Below are 18,665 nucleotides of genomic sequence, written 5' to 3' on the forward strand. Positions count from 1 at the left end.
CTCAAAAGGCCATTAAGATGCAGGGTGTTTCCCTGAGCCTGTCACCCTGGCCTGACTCCCAGGAAGTGAGTCACCCCAAAACATCCCCACAACCTGCTTCCCCACTGACCTGCAACCTCCCTGACCTCTTGCCTCCCTGTCTTCCTGAAACGAGTACATTAGAGAATTGTGCTACAGAGGAAAGTGTCCATCCCCAGTAAAAATCCCTACGGTTTTACAAACTCTTACCCCACCATTCCCCGCTTCCCCTCCCACAAACCTGCACATGGGGATTCTAAATCCCTTCTTAACAGAAGAGGAAAATGATGCTCAGAGGGGCTGACTGACTTACCCCAGATTCCACACTAGCAAGTAGGAGTCAGAACCCAAACCAGATACTCTCCTACCAAATCCCAAATCTTCCACTCTTCTTTACCACTTCCCTCAGGCTTTTGGGTTTCTCTCCCAGGGAGTCAAACTGTACTATTTTCTTCAGCATGAAGGATATTCAGTTTCCTGCATAAGCTGTAATTAACACACACAAAAGCCTTTCAAGGTGACCTCGCCACCCCCTCTGCCTCCCTCACACTGGAGCTATATTTAACTCCTGGAAAGCAGTCAGCACAAGGCAGTGGCTTTGCAGCTGGGTTTCTTTGCTGCTCCTTTTTCATTCTTTTCCAGCGCACATGAACCATGGTCTTCCCTGTATGCTCTGGGACAACAGGAAGTGTCTGTTTTAGTGATCAACAATGCTAGTCCAACCAGTGAGGTCCCCTCCAACGTCCTGCCCACTGTTTGGCCTTCATTTGGACTCAGAGAAGTGCTTGTAAATTCAGAGGAAGGAAGAGAGACATCTCCATGGCCCCAGATGGGTAGATCCGCAGTAACTTGGAAGAGACTGTGGGCAGGGGAAGGAGAGATTTCTGTACCCACGAAGTGAAGGGGCAATCCCACCAGCCTCACCTGTGTGACTGGGGGCCTCTCTGCAGAGTTAACCCAGGGCTTAACATAGATGGAAGCAGCATCCTGAAGGAGCACTGGGAGAGGCATCCCCAAGTAGCCTCAGTATTCTTCCCATTCTGCATTCCTCAGTTCCCACACCTGTAAGAATTAAATTATGGATTTCATTAATAATTAAATTATGTAAATAACACATGTAAATCTCTTAAAGCAAGGTATGACATATAATAGTAAAGGAAGAGTAATGTAAATAGCTAATATTTATTGAGTACTTACTATGTGCCAGACACTGTTTAAGGCACATTCTCATGTACTAGGACCCATTCCCACTGCTGAGGTAGAATGCTCATAGGTCACCAATGATGTGCATCGGGCAGTTATATAAGTGTCCCAAAGGTGCACAGCTAGAAAATGGGGAACAAGACTTGAACTCAAGTAGTTCATATATTGTTAATTATTATTATTTATTTGTTAGGGTTAAAATCCACCAATTACAAAATACCCATCAGTAAACCAACTGGCAGCCATATTCACACAAGGGATACAAGTTCAACCAAATAGGGTTTGAGGAGCTTAGCCACGTGAGAAATTGGGCTTCTGCTCCCTTTTGTGCCCTGGGGCTTTTTGTTACCTGTGTTTTGGTTTTTTTTTTGAGCATCTTCTTACTATCCTGAGTCACCATGAGGACAGACATGGTTTTAAAATCACATTAACTAGCTGTTAGACTTTATCAAGTCTTAGGAAAACTTTGCTTCAAGAATTAACTCATTCCACAAATACTTAAGCACTTATTCTGTGTCAGGCACCAGAAAACGCTGGCACTATTCCTACCCTCAAGGAGTTAAGGCTCAAGTGGGGGAAACTGACGTTAATCAGAGAAATACATATTTAAATACAGCCATCCTTTGGTATCTGCAGGGAACTGGTTCCAGGACCCTCGCAGCTACCAAAATCCTTGGATGCTCAAGTCCCTCACAGTCAGTCCCATGGGTCCTGCATCCATGGGTTTTGCATCCAGGGATCCGGAGGACCAGTGAAAAGTATAACATTTCACCATGATAAGTACCACAGGGAGAGTGATGCTATGTCAGCATAAAATAGAGGGAATGTATGTGGTCAAGAGGACAGGGAAGGTTTCCGTGAGGAAGTCGTGAGTGAGTAGAGGACTGAAGGGGGCCATTACTGGTTAGCAGGAGAAGGGAATTCTGACAGGAAGAGGGAACAGCATATGCAAAGACCTGGGGTTAAGAGGCTGAGGAACATAGCATAAAGCAGCCTGGAGGGAGGTCTGTCTGGAAGGGCCTGCAGGGTTGGAAGCCACAGAAAAGGCTCCTCTTTCCTTCCTTCCTCCTACCCAACTATTGAGACCACACCTACTAAGTATACTGCTTTCCTTTCCAAGGTGAGTTACCGCCCCAGTGCTATAACAGGTCATACCTCATTAATGTGCTAGCTTGTTTAAACAGTATACTAAAAGTCAACTCTAAAATCATGATCAAAAAAATTTAAAGTAATGCACTGGTTCTTTCTCCAAGTAAGGAGCCCTTATGAGATGGAAACTGGGTTATTTTGCGGTTGGGAAATGAGAAAGGAAATCTGAGTGAACCAAAAGAAAAATTGCATATCCTTCATAAAACCACTTTCTGACAACTCTTCCTATTTCCATTTTTAAATCATGCTGGTTGCATTTTCTCTGACTTTGATAACAAAGAAGGATGAGTTATCTTTGTCCTAAAGAGGCTTGTCAAGTAGTGAAATGGGGAAAAGAGAAATTGGTTTCCTCCTACTGCTTTGCATTTAATGAAATTGTAACTTGCAAGCTGTTTCCAAAAATTTTTGTGAACTCCAGAGACTAAAAGGTGCCCAGGAATGAGATCACAAGTCAAAGTGCCCACCGGCTAGCTTGGTAGGAGCCCAAACAGGGTTTATTATTCCTGTGGTTTGCTGAAGATGAATTATTCACTTGACTTTTGTCATGGAAATTAGACTTATTACCTTTGAGATCTCTAAATAAATCTGACCTTCCTTGCACTAGAACCCATACTGGCTGTGATGAAGGCCTTTTGATTAAAGGTTTCACTTAGGCTGCACCAGGGATGCGATCCTGAGAACAAGTGGCAGTGCTTTTCGTCTGTGGCTTAAATTTCTGCTCTCTACCACCTCATGTTGATTTCACTTAGGTGGGGAGGGTGGAGGAGCAGAGAGAAAACTGATCTTAGTCTTAGCTGGGTATTCACCAGGAACAATATGCACAGAGTGGTCTAATCTTAGATATATTTTTAAGTAGGTTTCTAATTTTATTTGGCAAACTTTTTTGCATCCCAGAGAACAACTATCACCCCTCTTAGGTTTCTGTGCCTGTCTATCCCACTTGGTAAAAGAGTGAAGACTTATAAACAATGATTAGACCATTTCTTCCTGGTTTTTCCTCACTGGAATTCACTGTACCTCCCTAAGGCTCAACTAAACCAAACAAGATCCGTGAAATGTATTCATGGTTCTAAATAAAATCTAGTCATAACAGGCAGCCCTGTCCTGATGCCCTTATCTGCCCGCAGAGAGCAGAGATGACCTGGACCAGGAGCAAAGGTGGGAGGGGGGTGGGGTAGGAATTGGTGAAGGAGATTTCTCCTGACTGGGGACGGCAGGGACAGGATTCTGGGTTGCATTATTGCCCCTCCAACTGAAAGATGCTGTCCCTCCACGTGGCATGGAGGGGGCCCCAGGGATGGGAGCACTCTGAGGAAGAGGGCCCTACCACCGCTGACCGCCATAACCACCTGCGCTCAGTGTCAGGCCCAGGGCTGTGAACAGTCCACGTGGTGGGGCTTACAGAGTCCCACAATGTCCTCTTGCCCCAGGAACCCCCCCTCCCTTGTGCCTAGCACCGCACCTGAATCTGCTGGGGGATTACATACAAATGAAGGGAACACCGTTGAGTGCACTGAGCACCATATGTATCTTTTTACTTCATCTCTCCAGTGACCATGTGCAGCAGCTACTGTTTTACCCCCACTGTTTACAGATGAAGAACTGGATGCTAAGGAAAGTTAAGATATCTCCCCACAGCGGAAAATGGCAGAGCTGGGAGGGGGACCCAGATTGTGCACAGCCTGTGCTCTCAGCCACTCTTCTGTGACTTATCTAAGCATCAAGCCTAGGGTAAATTTAACACTAGATACTCATTTTCAATTAGTTGTGTGACCGTCGCTAAGTCAAATAGCCTCTTGAACCCTCACTTTCCACATCTTTAAAATTAGAGGGTTGGACTAGGTCATCAAAATATTGTGTTCAACAAATAGATGCTTGTTGGGCATCTACTATGATTGAAACACAGATTAAGACATGACCTTGTAAAGCCTGTTACAACAATTATAGCAGATCTGTCGCTAAATACTATCTGGTCAATACTGCGGAGTTTGCATAGTTCTGGGGAATATTAGGAAGCAGCAACAACAACAATAATACGGCCTCGTTGATGAGTGCTGGCTCCAGGCACAGCACCAAACAAAGTGCTTTGCAAGCATGACCTAACCTAGTTCTCCCAGCCTAGGAGACTGGGATCCTATTCTCACTTTACAGATGAGAAAACCACAGCTCAGAGTTCTCTAACGTGCCCATCTTTGTATAACTCGGAAGTGGCAGCACAAGAATTCCAGTTCACAGAGGTCTCACCCCAAAGCCCTAATCACTGTGCTCTTCTAAGCAAGACTCCACATTCCAGCTAGTTGCAATCTTCTGTAGGGGCTCTTATTCCCACCTTGACTCTCAGTTATTTCAGAAGGGGATAGCTAATGATAATTTTTTAAGGAATGAGGGAGGTCTTCCCACATTCTTTATGTTCACAGACATGCCCTCTAGTTTGTTTTCTGGTGGAGTATTTTTCAGAGGTTGAACCTTGGAATCACCTGGAGGACTCATTAAAATGCAGATTCCTGGGTCCCAGTACAGGGCCTACTGAATCAGACTCTCAGATAGGAGGTCCAGGAATCTGCACTTCTAGCAAACCCCCTGGGAGAGGGTATGACCATTTGTCATAAGCATTATATCATTATATGCATATGATTTCTCTCCAAATTAAATTCTGTGATGGTTTAAATCCCTGTGGTTTGAATTCTCTGGTGTTAAAGACGAAGGTGCCATCAAAGGCACATCTGTATTCACCACATCTGAAAGCTAGCTGGAGAGTTCTGTATTGTCTTTATAAAGAGTGGAGCGCTGGCTGGAAGCTTTCTTGTAACCATGATGTATAAGTTTGTCCCTGGGATGACATTCCGCTGGTAAGTCAGGTATAAGCTTTGAGTCACTTGTTTTTTTTCTCTGAGATCTACACAGTTAGGGCTCTAAAGTTCAATGGGCCCAGTGGAGAAAGGCCCACTGAGCAGGATTTCAGTCCCACAATAAGGGTCTCTAATCCATCCAGTGAGAGGACCTCCAGGTCAGGAGCCCCAGTGAAGTCATGACCCAGCTCAGCAGGCAGGCTTTGAGGGACCGCCCGCCTCCTCCCTGCCCCACCTGGCCTCCCCTTCTCTGAGCCCAAGTCCTCTGGTGGAGGATTCAGGCACAGGGGTGCAAGCTTTGAAGTCAGAGAGCCTGGCCTTACAGCTTACTGGCTGGGTGACCTCACTTCTCTAAGCCTCCGTTTCCTCCCACTTAGAACATAGAGAGACTTATGTGGTTTGTGAGAATTAAATGAGATAATGTGCATTAACTGCCCAGCACAATGGTAACTGCTCAGCTCAAGGAAGGATTCTTGCCCATTAATGCTACAAGCTGCGCTTTCTCCCAGGGCTCACACTCCCTCTGCCAACTGTACTTTAGAATCAATATGTAACTCTCCTGCCGCCACCTGCTGCCTGCCAGTTCCCAGGCTGCAGAAACCAGTGCCACTAGGACCAGGCAGCTCCTCACTCCCCATGTGCTTCTCCCAGATTACTCAGCTCCCTCCTTTGCTCTGTTTGGACTTTTGTGATCGCAACTCGGTTAAACGAAAAACACTTAGAAGTCAAGGGCCCATGTTAGGAATCCCACCAAGGACCAGGAAAAACAAAAACAAAAAAAGGTGTTACAAAGCTTGGGTACTAAGACTCATGTTTTTAAATGCAGAGAACTCACTCAGAAACTAATTGTTCTTACTTTAGAAGCAGGAGAGCTTTTAGAAGCCAGAATGTTGCCCACAAGGCACTTGCTGATAGCAGCAAGAAGAAATCCTTGGAACCTCACAGCCAAAAAAAAAGAAAGAAAGGAAGGGAAGCAGGTAGGGAGGGAGGGAGGGAAAGACAGACAGACAGACAGACTGACTGACTTAAGGAATACAAAAAGCTTAGCAATCTGAGGTCATTTATTGAAGGATAGCAATTCTCAGAAAGGTATGGCTGGGGATAGGGATGCCTGGGGGGGGGGTCCCCAAGATGTTTTCAAGCGGTCCCCAAGGTCAAACCTACTTTTATATGGTACTAAGACCTTATATGCCCTCTTCACTCTCATTGTCTTACGGGTACACAGTAGAGTTTTCCAAAGGTTATATGATGTGTGATGATGTGGTAGCTCTGAAGGTTAATGGGATGTGTGACTATATACATTTGTGTTTTAAGTTTTTCTCAGTTTTAAGTGTTAATAAACTCAATACTGATAGATATAACCCACACAAAACAAAAGCTCTTTGGGGGTCTTCAATAATTGTTAAAAGTATAAAGGAATCCTGAGGCCAGAAAGTTTCAGAACCACTGGTTAGAGAGATAAACGGCCACTGCATCCTATAGCCTTGACACTCCTAAATGATAGCAGGGCAGTGTCGTGGATTCTCAAACATGAACCATGGCTGCAGGCCACAAGAAAGCTCCCATGGTTACCCTCTGGTGCCTTCCTTAATAGCATTTTCCACAGCCTCCCTGGTGAGTAATTACGAGAGAGAGAGAGAGAGAGAGAGAGAGAGAGAGAGAGAGAGAGAGAGGATGCCACTGGAACAATATCTTACTCATTTTCTAATTCCCCCAAGTGGCCAGACGGGCACATAATTAGAGTAAATCAGGACATATTTTGGAATACAGTTAACTAACTTTTGGTGTGTCTGTTGGTGCCAGAGAGGTTTGTGTTTCCATTTGAAAAGATTTCCTACAAAACAGATAAAACTTGGCTAAAATGATTTTAAATGACTTCCTACTTCAAAGAGAGAGCTCCGTCCCTCCAGAACCCTCGCCCAGTGGCACTGCAGGGGCTCCGGCCCTGGAGGGAGCAGGGCCTCGAGGCCCCTCACGTGGGCTCTGGAGTGAGGCCTGGAGGTGTACAACACAGCAGCTCCAGGAATCATGCACACTTGGGATCAGCCTGGCTCCTCCTCTTTCAAGCTGTGCAACTGTCCCACGGCTTCCCTCAGCCTCAAAGTCATCTCCTAGAAAACAGGTGTCCCAGTAGGACCTACTCACAGGTGTGTTGGGGGGATGAGATGAAACATGGTGTGGAAAGCCCCTACCTCAGGGCCCAGAGGTAGAGAGAGCCCACGAGGTGGTAGCTGTCAGTATCAGCCTTGAGCTCATTTCCAACAAATTTGAGGTGATGTTGGAATGGCACAGAGAGATTACGACATCACATTTTTCCAACAAGTGCCACTCTCTGTACATAAAATTTCTATTTTTTAAAAAAGTCCTAGTGTGGTCATCTCTCCATTCCCTCTCTCATCGAACATACACAGAGCACCCACTCTGAGCAGGCCTCATACTAGACGCTAAGAAAGCTGAGATTCATAGTACCGTTCACACTTGCCAGAGCCTCACGGCCTCTCCCTCTTCCTGAAGGAGATATTCACATCTCACAGCACAGATCAGCATGGCAGATACTATAATGACAGTAATCATAGCTGACTTGCGGTGAGATTTACTATGTTCGGGGCAAGGCAGTTTCCACACATGGCAATATTAATCCTCACAGCAACACTATGAGGCGGTGCTGTTATTTCACCCCCTTACAGAGGGGGAAACTGAGTCATAGGTTAAGTAACTTGCCAAAGGTCCACAGCTGATGAATAATGGAGCCTGAACATGAACCCAGGAAATCTGGCTCCAGGACTGATTCTCTTACGCACCATGTTACAGCCCCTCTTACACATCCAGACCTGTAGCTGCAAGTCAGAGTCTCACCATTTCCTCAGGAGGGCCCTGGTGGGGAGAAGCACGTGGAGCTGGGAGTCAAGAGACTGGGGCTTAAATCTTGGCTCTTCCGCTTGTCTGTGTAACTTCAAGCAAGTTACTTATCTTCTCTGAACCTCAGTTTCTTCACCTAAAAAATGGGCGTGATCATCGGACCAATCTCAAAACTTGGTAGGATCCTATAAAATACTGCAAAGCGATCTAGTGCCATGGTTTAAAGTATAGAGTGAGGGAACCAGATTCAATTGAAGCTCTGCTGGCTGTGTGGCGCTGGAGAAGTTGTTTAACCTCTCTGAGCCGTAGCTGTGTCCTCCATATAATGGAGATAATAAAATGTACGCTATGAGGTTTAAATATAGACAATAAGTATGAAAGGACTTAGCACAGCTCGCAATACTTATTCAACACACGTCAGCTCATATTATTAGGCACAAGTGATTGGCAAGTTGCAAAGGAGGACAATACTACTACTGTAAAGAAGTTGGTCTTCAGCTCTAAGGCAAACCAAGTCCCAAGATACTGCTTTGGGACAGGGAGACATTGATGACATCATGGTCTCGGCATGCTCCAGTCTTTTTAAAGGACTCTGTGCTCTAGGATTTTGCAGCTCCGTGTGGTCTCAGACCAGCATCATCAGTTTTAGCTGGGAGCTTGTCAGCAATGCAGAATCTCAGGCTCCACACCAGACCTCCTGAGTCAGAATCTGCATTTTGACAAGATCCCCTGCTAATTCCTATATACACTTACGTTTGAGAAACACTGGCGTAGCGTGGAAAAAAGAAGAGCAACAAGAGTTTTTGGCCAGGGGTGGGAAGGGTTAATGTTTAGTTTGGCTCCTGTCAAGCCACCGGAAACAGAAGGTTCCAGAGATTGAAGGGTATGGACTGATGGGACAGGAAGGCTTCCTTCCTGCCTTGTGTCCTGGACAGCCAGGGCTCCTGCCTGGGACCTGCACTGACCCTCGAGCTGCAGTGAGGAAGGACCCCTAGGCCTGCAAAGCAGAGGGCAGGCTGGGACAAAGAGAGGGCTAAGTGCCTCTGCTCAGGCTACCTGGGAGGTTCAGTCCTCAGGCCAAGCCCAGATGAGGTCTGAGGCAGTGGGGAGGCCGGAAAAACGTCACAGTTAACTGAGCAGAGCTCTCCCCAGGGAGGCTGGTGGCCAGCACTGGGACAGCTGTGTGAGGGCCTCCGAGGTCTCCCTGTTGCCCTGGGCCCCGTCCTCTGGCCCCTGCTTCCCTGGGTCCTGGAGGGTGGGGGCGGGCCCAGATCCTGGACACAGAGCCATGACCATGCTCCATGGGCCTTCCTCCTCAGTGCTGGAGCAGCTGCTCCCCGAGCTCACAGGGCTGCTCAGCCTCCTGGACCATGAGTACCTCAGCGACACCACCCTGGAGAAGAAGATGGCTGTGGCCTCCATCCTGCAGAGCCTGCAGCCCCTCCCAGGTCAGCCGTCAGCACTCCGCCCAGAGCTCCTCGAGAGCCCTCAGTAACTCCCCAGGGCCTGCTGGCAGGAGGAAGCGTAGACCGCACAGCATGGCATTCACCTCTCTTCATGGTTTAGCCAGCGTCCCCATCCACTCCAGCCCTTCTCCACCACAGCCCTGACTGCGCTCTGTCCTCCTCCATCCCCAGCCCTCTACAAACTCACACAACACACATGCCACGCACACTCGTGTACACACTACTACCACACTCACACACACAAAACATGCTCTCACGTAGACCTCACATAGTAACAAACACATCGCACACAACACACCCCACACGCTCTCTCACATGCAACACACTCACATACTCATCACATACACATCACACACGCCTACACTCAGATGCACACTCACACACTCCCTCATCTTTATAAGCTGCATGCCTGCCCCCCACCTCTACTCATGCCTCTCCCTCTAATCCCCACAGCCTCTCTGCCTCGCTGTGTGCTCAGCAGCAAAGCCTCCTCATCTGCTCCAGCCTTTGCCCCAACCTCAAGTGAGCCCAAGAGATGATATGTGTACATCAAGAGCTCAGGAAACTCTAATGAGCTGTATCATGTCCCGCAGGGTTGAAGGGGTCTGAGTGACATGGGGGGAAGTCACCACTGGGTGACACTGAGCCTCACTTCCCAGCGACAAAACGGGCCAATGTCATCGGCCACCCTCACAGGACTGTTGGAGGATAAAAGGGGCAGCAGTTTGCCAACTGTCCCCCGGCTGTCCCCAAAGCAGCCCCTCTACTCTGTTCTCTATACTGGGCTCTGGGCATCCTTTCACTTGGAGAAGGAGATCCTCAATAACAATGTAAAAAGGGAAACAAAGTTTGAAAGCAGGGAAATGATTTAGGATATGCACATGCTTTGCAACCTGAGCGCTGTGTCCTGTGTGGGATAAAAGTCCAAGTGGGCAGGGTAAGCCGGCCGTCCTCAGCACCAGCAGCGGCCCCGGGCCCCCTCCCTCCTCACTGATGGCCTGCTCTCCTCCTTCCTCACAGCCAAAGAAGTCTCCTACCTGTATGTGAACACAGCGGACCTCCATGCCGGGCCCAGCTTTGTGGAGTCCCTCTTTGAAGAATTTGGTAAGCAACCCTCTCCTGACCTCTGCTGGAAGCCGTCCTTTCCCCCACGTGCGTGTCCACTGCCCCAGTCTCTGGAACGGTCCCCAGATTGGGCAGGAAAATACCTGCATCTGGGCCTGGCTCTAACATTACAACATTGAGTCACTTTGGGAAAGTCCCTTTGCCTTTCTGGGCCCTGCCAGGTCTGAAAATCTAGACAAATCCATACAGTTATGGGAAATCATCCCTGAGATTTGAGGAAAGGTAGGGATGAATGTGCAGTCCAAAGAAGGCTGGCACATAGGGCGTCGTCTCGTCTGCTGCTAACATCCATCTTAGTAGCTACCTGGTCTGTGAGTTGAGTGGTCCCACAGCTCAGCAGAAAATGGAGCTGTGAGGACTAGCAGAGGTGCCAAGGGTGTGGGAGCAGCTGAGCAGTGCTGCGTGCAGGGTGTGTGTGATCCCTGATCTATCCTGAGGGAAGACAGCACTGTTCAACACAGGGAGAAAGCTATGGGTCAGATGAGAGGATTTACGGACTGACAGACTTTGGGAAAACACTGCGCCTTCATTACATAACCCTTGAAAATTTCCAAAGCACTGTACCAAATAGTATTATCCCATTTGATCCTCTCGATAACACTGGGAGCTAGACAAGGCAGGGATCATTGTGACCACTTTACAGATAAGAGGGATGAAGTCGCTTGACCAGGGTCACTAATGGAGGAGGTGGTGGAGCTTCCTGACTGCAAATCTAGCCCTCTTCTCACTCTGCCATGCTCATCCTCCACTTTCTCTGTCCCAATGGCCTGACCCTTCATAGACTGTGACCTGAGCGGCCTTCGAGACATGACAGAGGACGACGGGGAGTCCTGCAAAGAAGCCACCCCTGAGCCAGCCAAGAGCCCATCTCTGAGACACGTGAGTTCTTACACTCTCAGGCCCTCTGTTCCTCTGGAGGAGGTAAGGGAAGCTCTCCCTGCTAATGCTGGGGACCCTCCTGGGGGTCTCTCTCTTCAGTGCGGTGGTCAAGGGCAGAAAAAGCACTGTGAGAACATTTCAATGACTCATGACATACTGTGCCCGTGCCAAGCAGGGATAATGCGGTAAACTGACCTGTCCCTTCAGGCCCAAAGGACGTCCCCACCCCAACCTCCGATTTCAGTACCACAGGAAGAGTGATGGGGAAAGCTCTGGGTCACAAGATGGGTGGCCTCTGCCCTCCTCCCTTCTGCTGTGTGGCATATCACTTCCTGTCTCTGAGCCTGAGTTTTCCAGCTACAAAAATGAAGGTCTGGATCATATCTAGGGTTCCTACCCTTTGGTGCCATGGAATTAGGACAAGGGGCCCAAATCACATCAAACATTGTCTGTCAACTGCATAATTCACTATCATCATCACCATAAATGGTACCAATTGTTGACCACTCATTACATCGTTTCATATTCAGAGACTGCATCCTGCCTTCTAGGAGCTCCCTGTCCCCCAGCCTCCTCCCTGTCCCTCTCTGCCTGCTCCCCTCTGCTCTCCTGGCCTTCTGGGTTTCACACACCTCCTTTGTCCTCCTTCAGGCAGCCGACTTGCCTCCACCGCTCCCCAAAAGGCCTCCACCTGAGGACTACTATGAGGAGGCCCTTCCCCTGGGGCCTGGCAAGTCCCCCGAGTATATCAGCTCCCACAGTAAGTTCTTGTCCCTGAGGGCTGGGGCGTGCGGAGGAGAAGGCTCATCTCCTGAAGCTCCTGTGTGTCCTGCTGGGGCTGGAGCTCCAAGCCTGGCACCATTCAGCCATGCCACACCTACTGAGGAGGAGCTACCAGAGCACCTGGCTTCTCCAGTGACAGCCTGGGTGGGCCGGTAGGCATGGCCTGGGGGTTAGGGGCTTGGGTTCTAGTCCCAGTTCTATGTGACCTTGGACAACCCCCTTCCCCTCCCTGGGCCTCTGTTCCCCTACCCTTAAAATAAGAAAGAGGGGCTAGATACACACATATAAATGCACTAGGACGAAGTTCACAGATGAGTGCTACTGGCTTGAGTATAGGGACTTAACATTACATACAAGAAACTCTATTATGGTTTTTGGATGACGCAGCATGTGTAGTTGAACCTGTATAAGATGTTTGTGTGTTGTTATCCTATCATTCAGCAGCACAGTGGAATATTCTCCAACTACCAAAAAAATACATAAGATAGGTCTGTCTGTGCTGATCAGAAATGAATCCCAAGATATATATTGGAAAAAAATCAAAGAGAATACTGCATATAACAAGATCACATTTGTTTTTAAATAGGGTACTCACATGCACATGCATTTAACAATTTTTCTAGGATATGCAAGAAACTCTTAACAGTATTTTCCTATAGGAAATGAATAGAAATCTGGGTGAAATGGAACATATTTTCCCATTCATACTCTTCTGTACTGATTGTGCTTTTCACCATGTTGTAGTAAATACATATAACATAAAGTCGACCACTCCAACCATTTTAAAGTGTCCAGTCAGTGGCGTTTAGTGCATTCACAGTGTTGTGCAGCCATCACCACTATCTAGTTCCCAAACATTTTCATCACTCCAGAAGGAAACCCCATACCCAATAAGCAGTCACTTTCTGTTCCTCTCTCAACCGATCTGTTTTCTGTCTCTATGGATTTGCCTAACCTGAATATTTCATTTAAATGGAATCACACAATATGTGGCCTTTTAGGTCTGGATTATTTTATTCAGCACAGTGCTTTCAAGGTTCATGCTTGTCATTGCATGTGTCAGTACTTCCTTTTTATGGACAAATAATATTCCGTAGTATGGATATACCACATTTTGTTTATCATCTGTCAGTTGATGGACATTTGGGTGTTTCCACCTTTGGGCTATTATGGTATATTATTTTTATGATTAATAAACTAGTTCAAACAAAACTACTGAAATGGTGGGGTTGGACCAGGTGATCAATGCCCCTCCTTCAGCCTTCATAGTCTTGGGGTCTGTGTCACTGCCAGCAGCTGTTTATGTGAAGCAGGTGACTTTATTTTATCCACTTGAGGATGGGGAAGAAGGAGGGGATGAAGTGCTGCTGGGCCCTGAATCCCAGGACCAGCCCCTCAGCTGGGTGAGGCTCCTCCCCCTCCCCAGAGAGCTCAGATGGGGCAAAGAAGCTGCCTCCTGGAGCAGCAGGGATCCTGGGGCGGGAGGGAAGGGAGTGCCTCAGGAAAGGCCAGGGACCTTATCCAGGGAGAGGGCACCAAGCCCGACAGGAAATATCCTTCCTCTCGCACAGGGTCCAGCCTACCAGGTGTCCAAGTGCTATGACCCTGGTGCTCCCTCCCTCTTCCCCCTCGCACCTCCTCCTTTCCCACCCCCACCTCTGGCCTGAGCACCCCCAGGCCACCTCACAGGGATGTCACCAGCATCTGAGACCTCAGAATGCCTCCTGGGAAAAGCAGGCTCTGAGCCTCACTTGGGAGATACAATTGGGTGTCCCAGTCACTGGGAATTTGAGTGCTGCCGTCCTCAAGAAACAGATGGACAGCACGGGCTGAGAGCCCAGAGCAGTGGTCTGAGGAACAGGTGGTGTGAGAGCAAGTTGGTCTGAAGGAAGGAAGGCTTCCTGGAGGAGAGGATGTGCACCTGTTCCCCAAGCTGGCAACCTCAGTTCTGATCCAGGCTCTATCACTAGCAAAATGTGTGGCCTCAGTTTCTTCATCTGTGAAGTGGGTCTGATACCCACCTCCCTGCATTGTGGGAATCCAAAGAGATGATAAATATAATGATATCTAGTATTTGCCTAGGATGTTCTGTGTGCCAGGCATTGTGCTGAGAGTTCATATGCATATCACTAATCCAAGGTGGGAACTGTTCATGTCGATTTATAGGTAAAGAATCTGAAACGCAGAGAAACTGTTTTCTTTCCAAGGTCACTCAGTAAATGATGGAGATAGATTTGAACTCAAATCTGATTAACCCCAAAGCACATGCCCTTAATCCACTGAGCTTCAAAGTATGCTCCAGAGACCATCTGTATGAAAATAATCTTGCTTTAAAAAAGCCTGATTCCTTGGAGTTCCATATATTTTCTCTTTTTACATATGTTTAGAACTAGGCTATTAAATAGTTTTTTTTCCTAGTGCAGATTCCTCAGCTCAGCCCACATCAGTGAATCCGAATCTCTGGGGATACAGTCCAGGGATCTGCATTTTAAAAAGACCCCCAGTGAATGTAAATTGGTGCAGCCACTATGGAAAAAATATGGAGGTTCCTCAAAAAACTAAAAATAGAGTTACCATGTGATCTAGCAATCCCACTCCTGGGCATATATCTGGAGAAAACTCTGATTCGAAAAGATACATGTACCCCCAATGTTCATAGCAGCACTATTTACAATAGCCAAGACATGGAGGCAACCTAAACACCCATCAACAGATGAATGGATAATGAAGATGTGAGATAGAGAGATAGAGAGATAAAGAGACAGATCTGTATATATACACACAATGGAATATTAGCCATAAAAAGAATGAAATAATGCCATTTGCAGCAATGTGGATGGACCTAGAGATTATCATACTAAGTGAAGTCAGACAGAGAAAGACAAATACCATATGATTTCACTTATATGTGTGGAATCTAAAATATGATACAAATGAACTTATTTACAAAACAGATACAGACTCATAGACATAGAAAACAAACCTATGGTTACCAAAGGGGAAAGGTGGTGGGGGATAAATTAGGAGTTTGGGATTAACAGATACAAGCTACTATATACAAAATAGACAACCAGCAAGGCCCTACTGTATAGCATAGGGAACTATAATCAATATCTTGTAATAAACTATAATGGAAAAGAAAAATAAATAAATAAAAAGACCCCTGGTAATTGTGAATTACAATTACCCCTGGGAACTGTGAATACAATTTGGGATAACCCCACTCCTATACTGTACTGATTCCCATGAATGGGAAAGTGGAAGTTCAGCATCAGCAGCTGTTGTATGTGTTATTGTATGTATTCACTATTTTATGTGTTCTTATTATCTCCTCTAATCCAGTTCCTCCTTTGTAGTCACAGAAATTTAGAAGGAGAGGAGGGGGTGGATGTATTAAGAAGTGAGCAGAGGGGCTGAAGTGGAAGCAGATGAGACAAAGGCAGAATAGAAAGGGGGTCTGGGCCCAGGTGCTGGGACACCACTCCCTGCAGTGCAGGGGCCAGAACTGTGACTGAGACACACACCCACACACACCAATGCTCTGGGGTCAGAGGAGAGGGGCTGACCACTCTCTGCCTGGGAAGGTCAAAGGAAAGATCTTCAAGCTGGGTTTTAGAGGGTGAGGAATGCTCTAGCAGTTGCTAAGAGGGCACAGAGAATAGCATGAACATAAGCCTGGAGGTGTGACAGGGCCCAGCAATGTAGTTCCTGGTGACAGGAGCACAGGGGGCAGGTGTGGAGCTAGAGCAGATGAGATGCAGAGACGAGGCCCCACACCCTGGCCGGGGAGTGAAGACAAGAAGCTCTACTCCCTCTTCCCTGAGGAGGGCATGGTGTCCACGATCTTCCCCAGCCCTGGTGCCTGGCGTCTGCCTGCATTTCTCCTAGTACTGCCCTTTCTGCCCTCTCTGCCAACCCCACAGACGACTGCAGCCCAGCCCACTCGATTGTGGACAGCTACTACGAGGATGCAGACAGCAGCTACCCCGCGACCAGGATGAATGGGGAGCTGAAGAACTCTTGTAAGTACCAGGTGGATGTTCAGCCCAATTCCGTCCTCACGAAGAGCAGGCCTTGACCTGACCTTGGCATGCCCGTGCCTACCACCCCGTCACCTCCCTGGGGTCGCCACGGAGGCCTCAAAGCCCTTGTTCTCAGAGACCCTGGGATTCAGTGGGAAGACTGCTGGCATGGGAGTCAGGAGCCCCAGACCAAGCCCTTGCCCTGACTCTCGGTGACTGACCTTAGGTGAGTGATTTATTCTCTCTGAGCCTCCAGATTCCTCTGTATAAAATGGGGACTTGCTGGGTGCCATGAAAATGACCTGAGACAATGGATGCAAAGATGATGGGTAAAGACAAAAGCTGATGTTTACTGAGCCCTCACTGAGTGCCAGACACTCGGCTAAACACTCTGTATTTGTTGCTGTTCACAATAGCCCAGTGAGGTAGGTATTATTCATTATAATTGATGAGGAAACTGAAGCTCTGAGAGGTGAAGTCACTGAGATCACAAAGCAAGTAGTAAATCTGTAAGACACAGTGCCCATGTGGGGGCTTAGTCATTACCAACATCACACCTCACACCTACCCCTTCACAGCCCCGGGGCCCCAGAGCAGGGATGCCTGCAGAGGGGTAAGAAGGTGCCCCCCCACCCGGTGACGGCACAGGGACGGGTCCTTTCCGTGGCTCCTGCAGACAATGACTCTGACGCCATGAGCAGCTCCTACGAGTCCTATGATGAGGAGGAGGAGGAAGGGAAAGGGCCGCAGCCCACACACCAGTGGCCTTCAGAGGAGGCCTCCATGCACCTGGTGAGGGACTGCAGGATATGTGCCTTCCTGCTGCGGAAAAAGCGCTTCGGGCAGTGGGCCAAGCAGCTGACCGTCATCAAGGAGGACCGGCTCCTGGTGAGTGGCCACAGACGAGTGCCTCTCGGCCTCACGTGGACTTGCATGTGCCTGCGCGTGTGTCTGAGTATCTGTGTGCGTTCAGGCATGTCTGCCTCGGTTCCTCTAGGTTTGCTTTGTGCACAGAGGCTCAAAGCCCGGTGCTTCTGAGATCAGGGCTCTCCCACTCGAGAAGAATTAAAAAACAAAACAAAACCTGAAGACCTGATAAAGACTTTATCAAGTTTTGTTTTGCCAGACATGAATTTTTTATCACTTTAAAACAATATTTATCATTTTTCATTATGCAAGTAAATGTATTTATTTATAAAGCCAGAAGAAAATAAAATGAAATATGATTTTTTTTTAAAAACCCACCTAACCCCATTGACCGAGAGCTAACCACAGTTAGATTTTGATGTATAAACTTCCACCCTCATTTCCACACATCTGTCTTTCCTAAAACTGAGCCCATGTAACACTTGTTATTATATAACTCGCTTTTTTAAACTTTTTTTTAAATTCACCATCTCTCATCACTAGCATTTCATAAAAGAAATGTACCTTTAATTCCAAAGTATAAGGATGAACATAATTTCAGGAAAAAAAAAAATGAGAGCTGTTTACCTATTGACAAGTCTTACCGAACATACATACATTTGAAACATGACATTTTCTCACCCTGCAGCAGTGAAAAGCTCATCCCAGGCCAGAACCAGGCCAAGAATCATGACTTACTTCTTTCCACACCTTATGCCTTCTATCTTTTTCTTGACTTAGCGTACTGTCTAGGACCTCCAGTACAATGTAAGTAGAAGTGGTGAGAGCAGGCATTATTGTCTCAATCCAGATCTCGAAGGAAAGTTCAATAATTCACCATCAAAGCTGATGTTTGCCATGGGTTTTTTGTAGGTGTTCCTTATTATCACATTAAGCAAGTTCTCCTCTAAGAGTCTGCTAAGAGTTTATGTTACAAATGGGTGCAGAATTTTATCAAATATTTTTTCTGCTTCTATTAGGATATATGGTTTTTCTCCTTTTTTCTGTTGATATGATGAATTATACAGTTAGTTTTTGAATGATAACCCACTCTTGCACTCCTAGAATAAACCCCACTTGGTCTCTATGCAATATGTTTTTATGTGTGTCTGGATTCTATTTGCTAATATTTTGTTTTAGTTTTTACAACTATGTTATGAGAGAGATTAGCCTATGATTTCCTTTTTTGTAATGTCATTGTCAGGTGCTGGTATCAAGGTAATGTTAGCCTCATAATAAGAATTGGAAAGTGAGAATCATTATTGATAAACTATTGACTTCCCAAGCCCAACCCTCCATCTCTGCTAGAATTCTCTCCCCCACATTTCTGCCATGTAGCCCATTAATAGCAGGGAGCTGGCTTCCTCCCAAGACAGCCTGTTTCTTCTCTGGTTCTTTAGACTAAA

At 47.1% G+C, this 18,665-nt stretch overlaps 1 protein-coding gene and 1 long non-coding RNA gene across 6 annotated transcripts in view; one reads left to right on the forward strand and one right to left on the reverse strand.

Moving 5' to 3' along the window:
• The window catches only part of LOC118893360, a 130,464-nt gene that overhangs the window by 71,934 nt on the left and 39,865 nt on the right, over positions 1-18,665 (reverse strand). The window contains exon 3 of the long non-coding RNA XR_005019459.1: positions 943-1,080. This is a non-coding gene — a long non-coding RNA (uncharacterized LOC118893360). The remainder of the gene's footprint in view (positions 1-942; positions 1,081-18,665) is intronic.
• AFAP1L1 (actin filament associated protein 1 like 1) overlaps positions 1-18,665 on the forward strand; it is a 72,244-nt gene that overhangs the window by 15,986 nt on the left and 37,593 nt on the right. For 4 of the 5 annotated variants that reach the window (XR_005019458.1, XM_036848828.1, XM_036848829.1 and 1 more), the window contains 6 exons: positions 9,398-9,526; positions 10,565-10,648; positions 11,451-11,548; positions 12,200-12,308; positions 16,255-16,353; positions 17,030-17,241. Coding sequence is in view for 4 of the 5 variants with exons in the window: in XM_036848828.1 (XP_036704723.1) it covers positions 9,398-9,526; positions 10,565-10,648; positions 11,451-11,548; positions 12,200-12,308; positions 16,255-16,353; positions 17,030-17,241 (731 nt within the window). In the remaining variant the exon portion in view is untranslated. The remainder of the gene's footprint in view (positions 1-9,397; positions 9,527-10,564; positions 10,649-11,450; positions 11,549-12,199; positions 12,309-16,254; positions 16,354-17,029; positions 17,242-18,665) is intronic. The other variant, XM_036848832.1, reaches the window with a different exon arrangement.

Source organism: Balaenoptera musculus, chromosome 3, assembly GCF_009873245.2.
Source record: "Balaenoptera musculus isolate JJ_BM4_2016_0621 chromosome 3, mBalMus1.pri.v3, whole genome shotgun sequence".
NCBI lineage: Eukaryota > Metazoa > Chordata > Mammalia > Artiodactyla > Balaenopteridae > Balaenoptera > Balaenoptera musculus.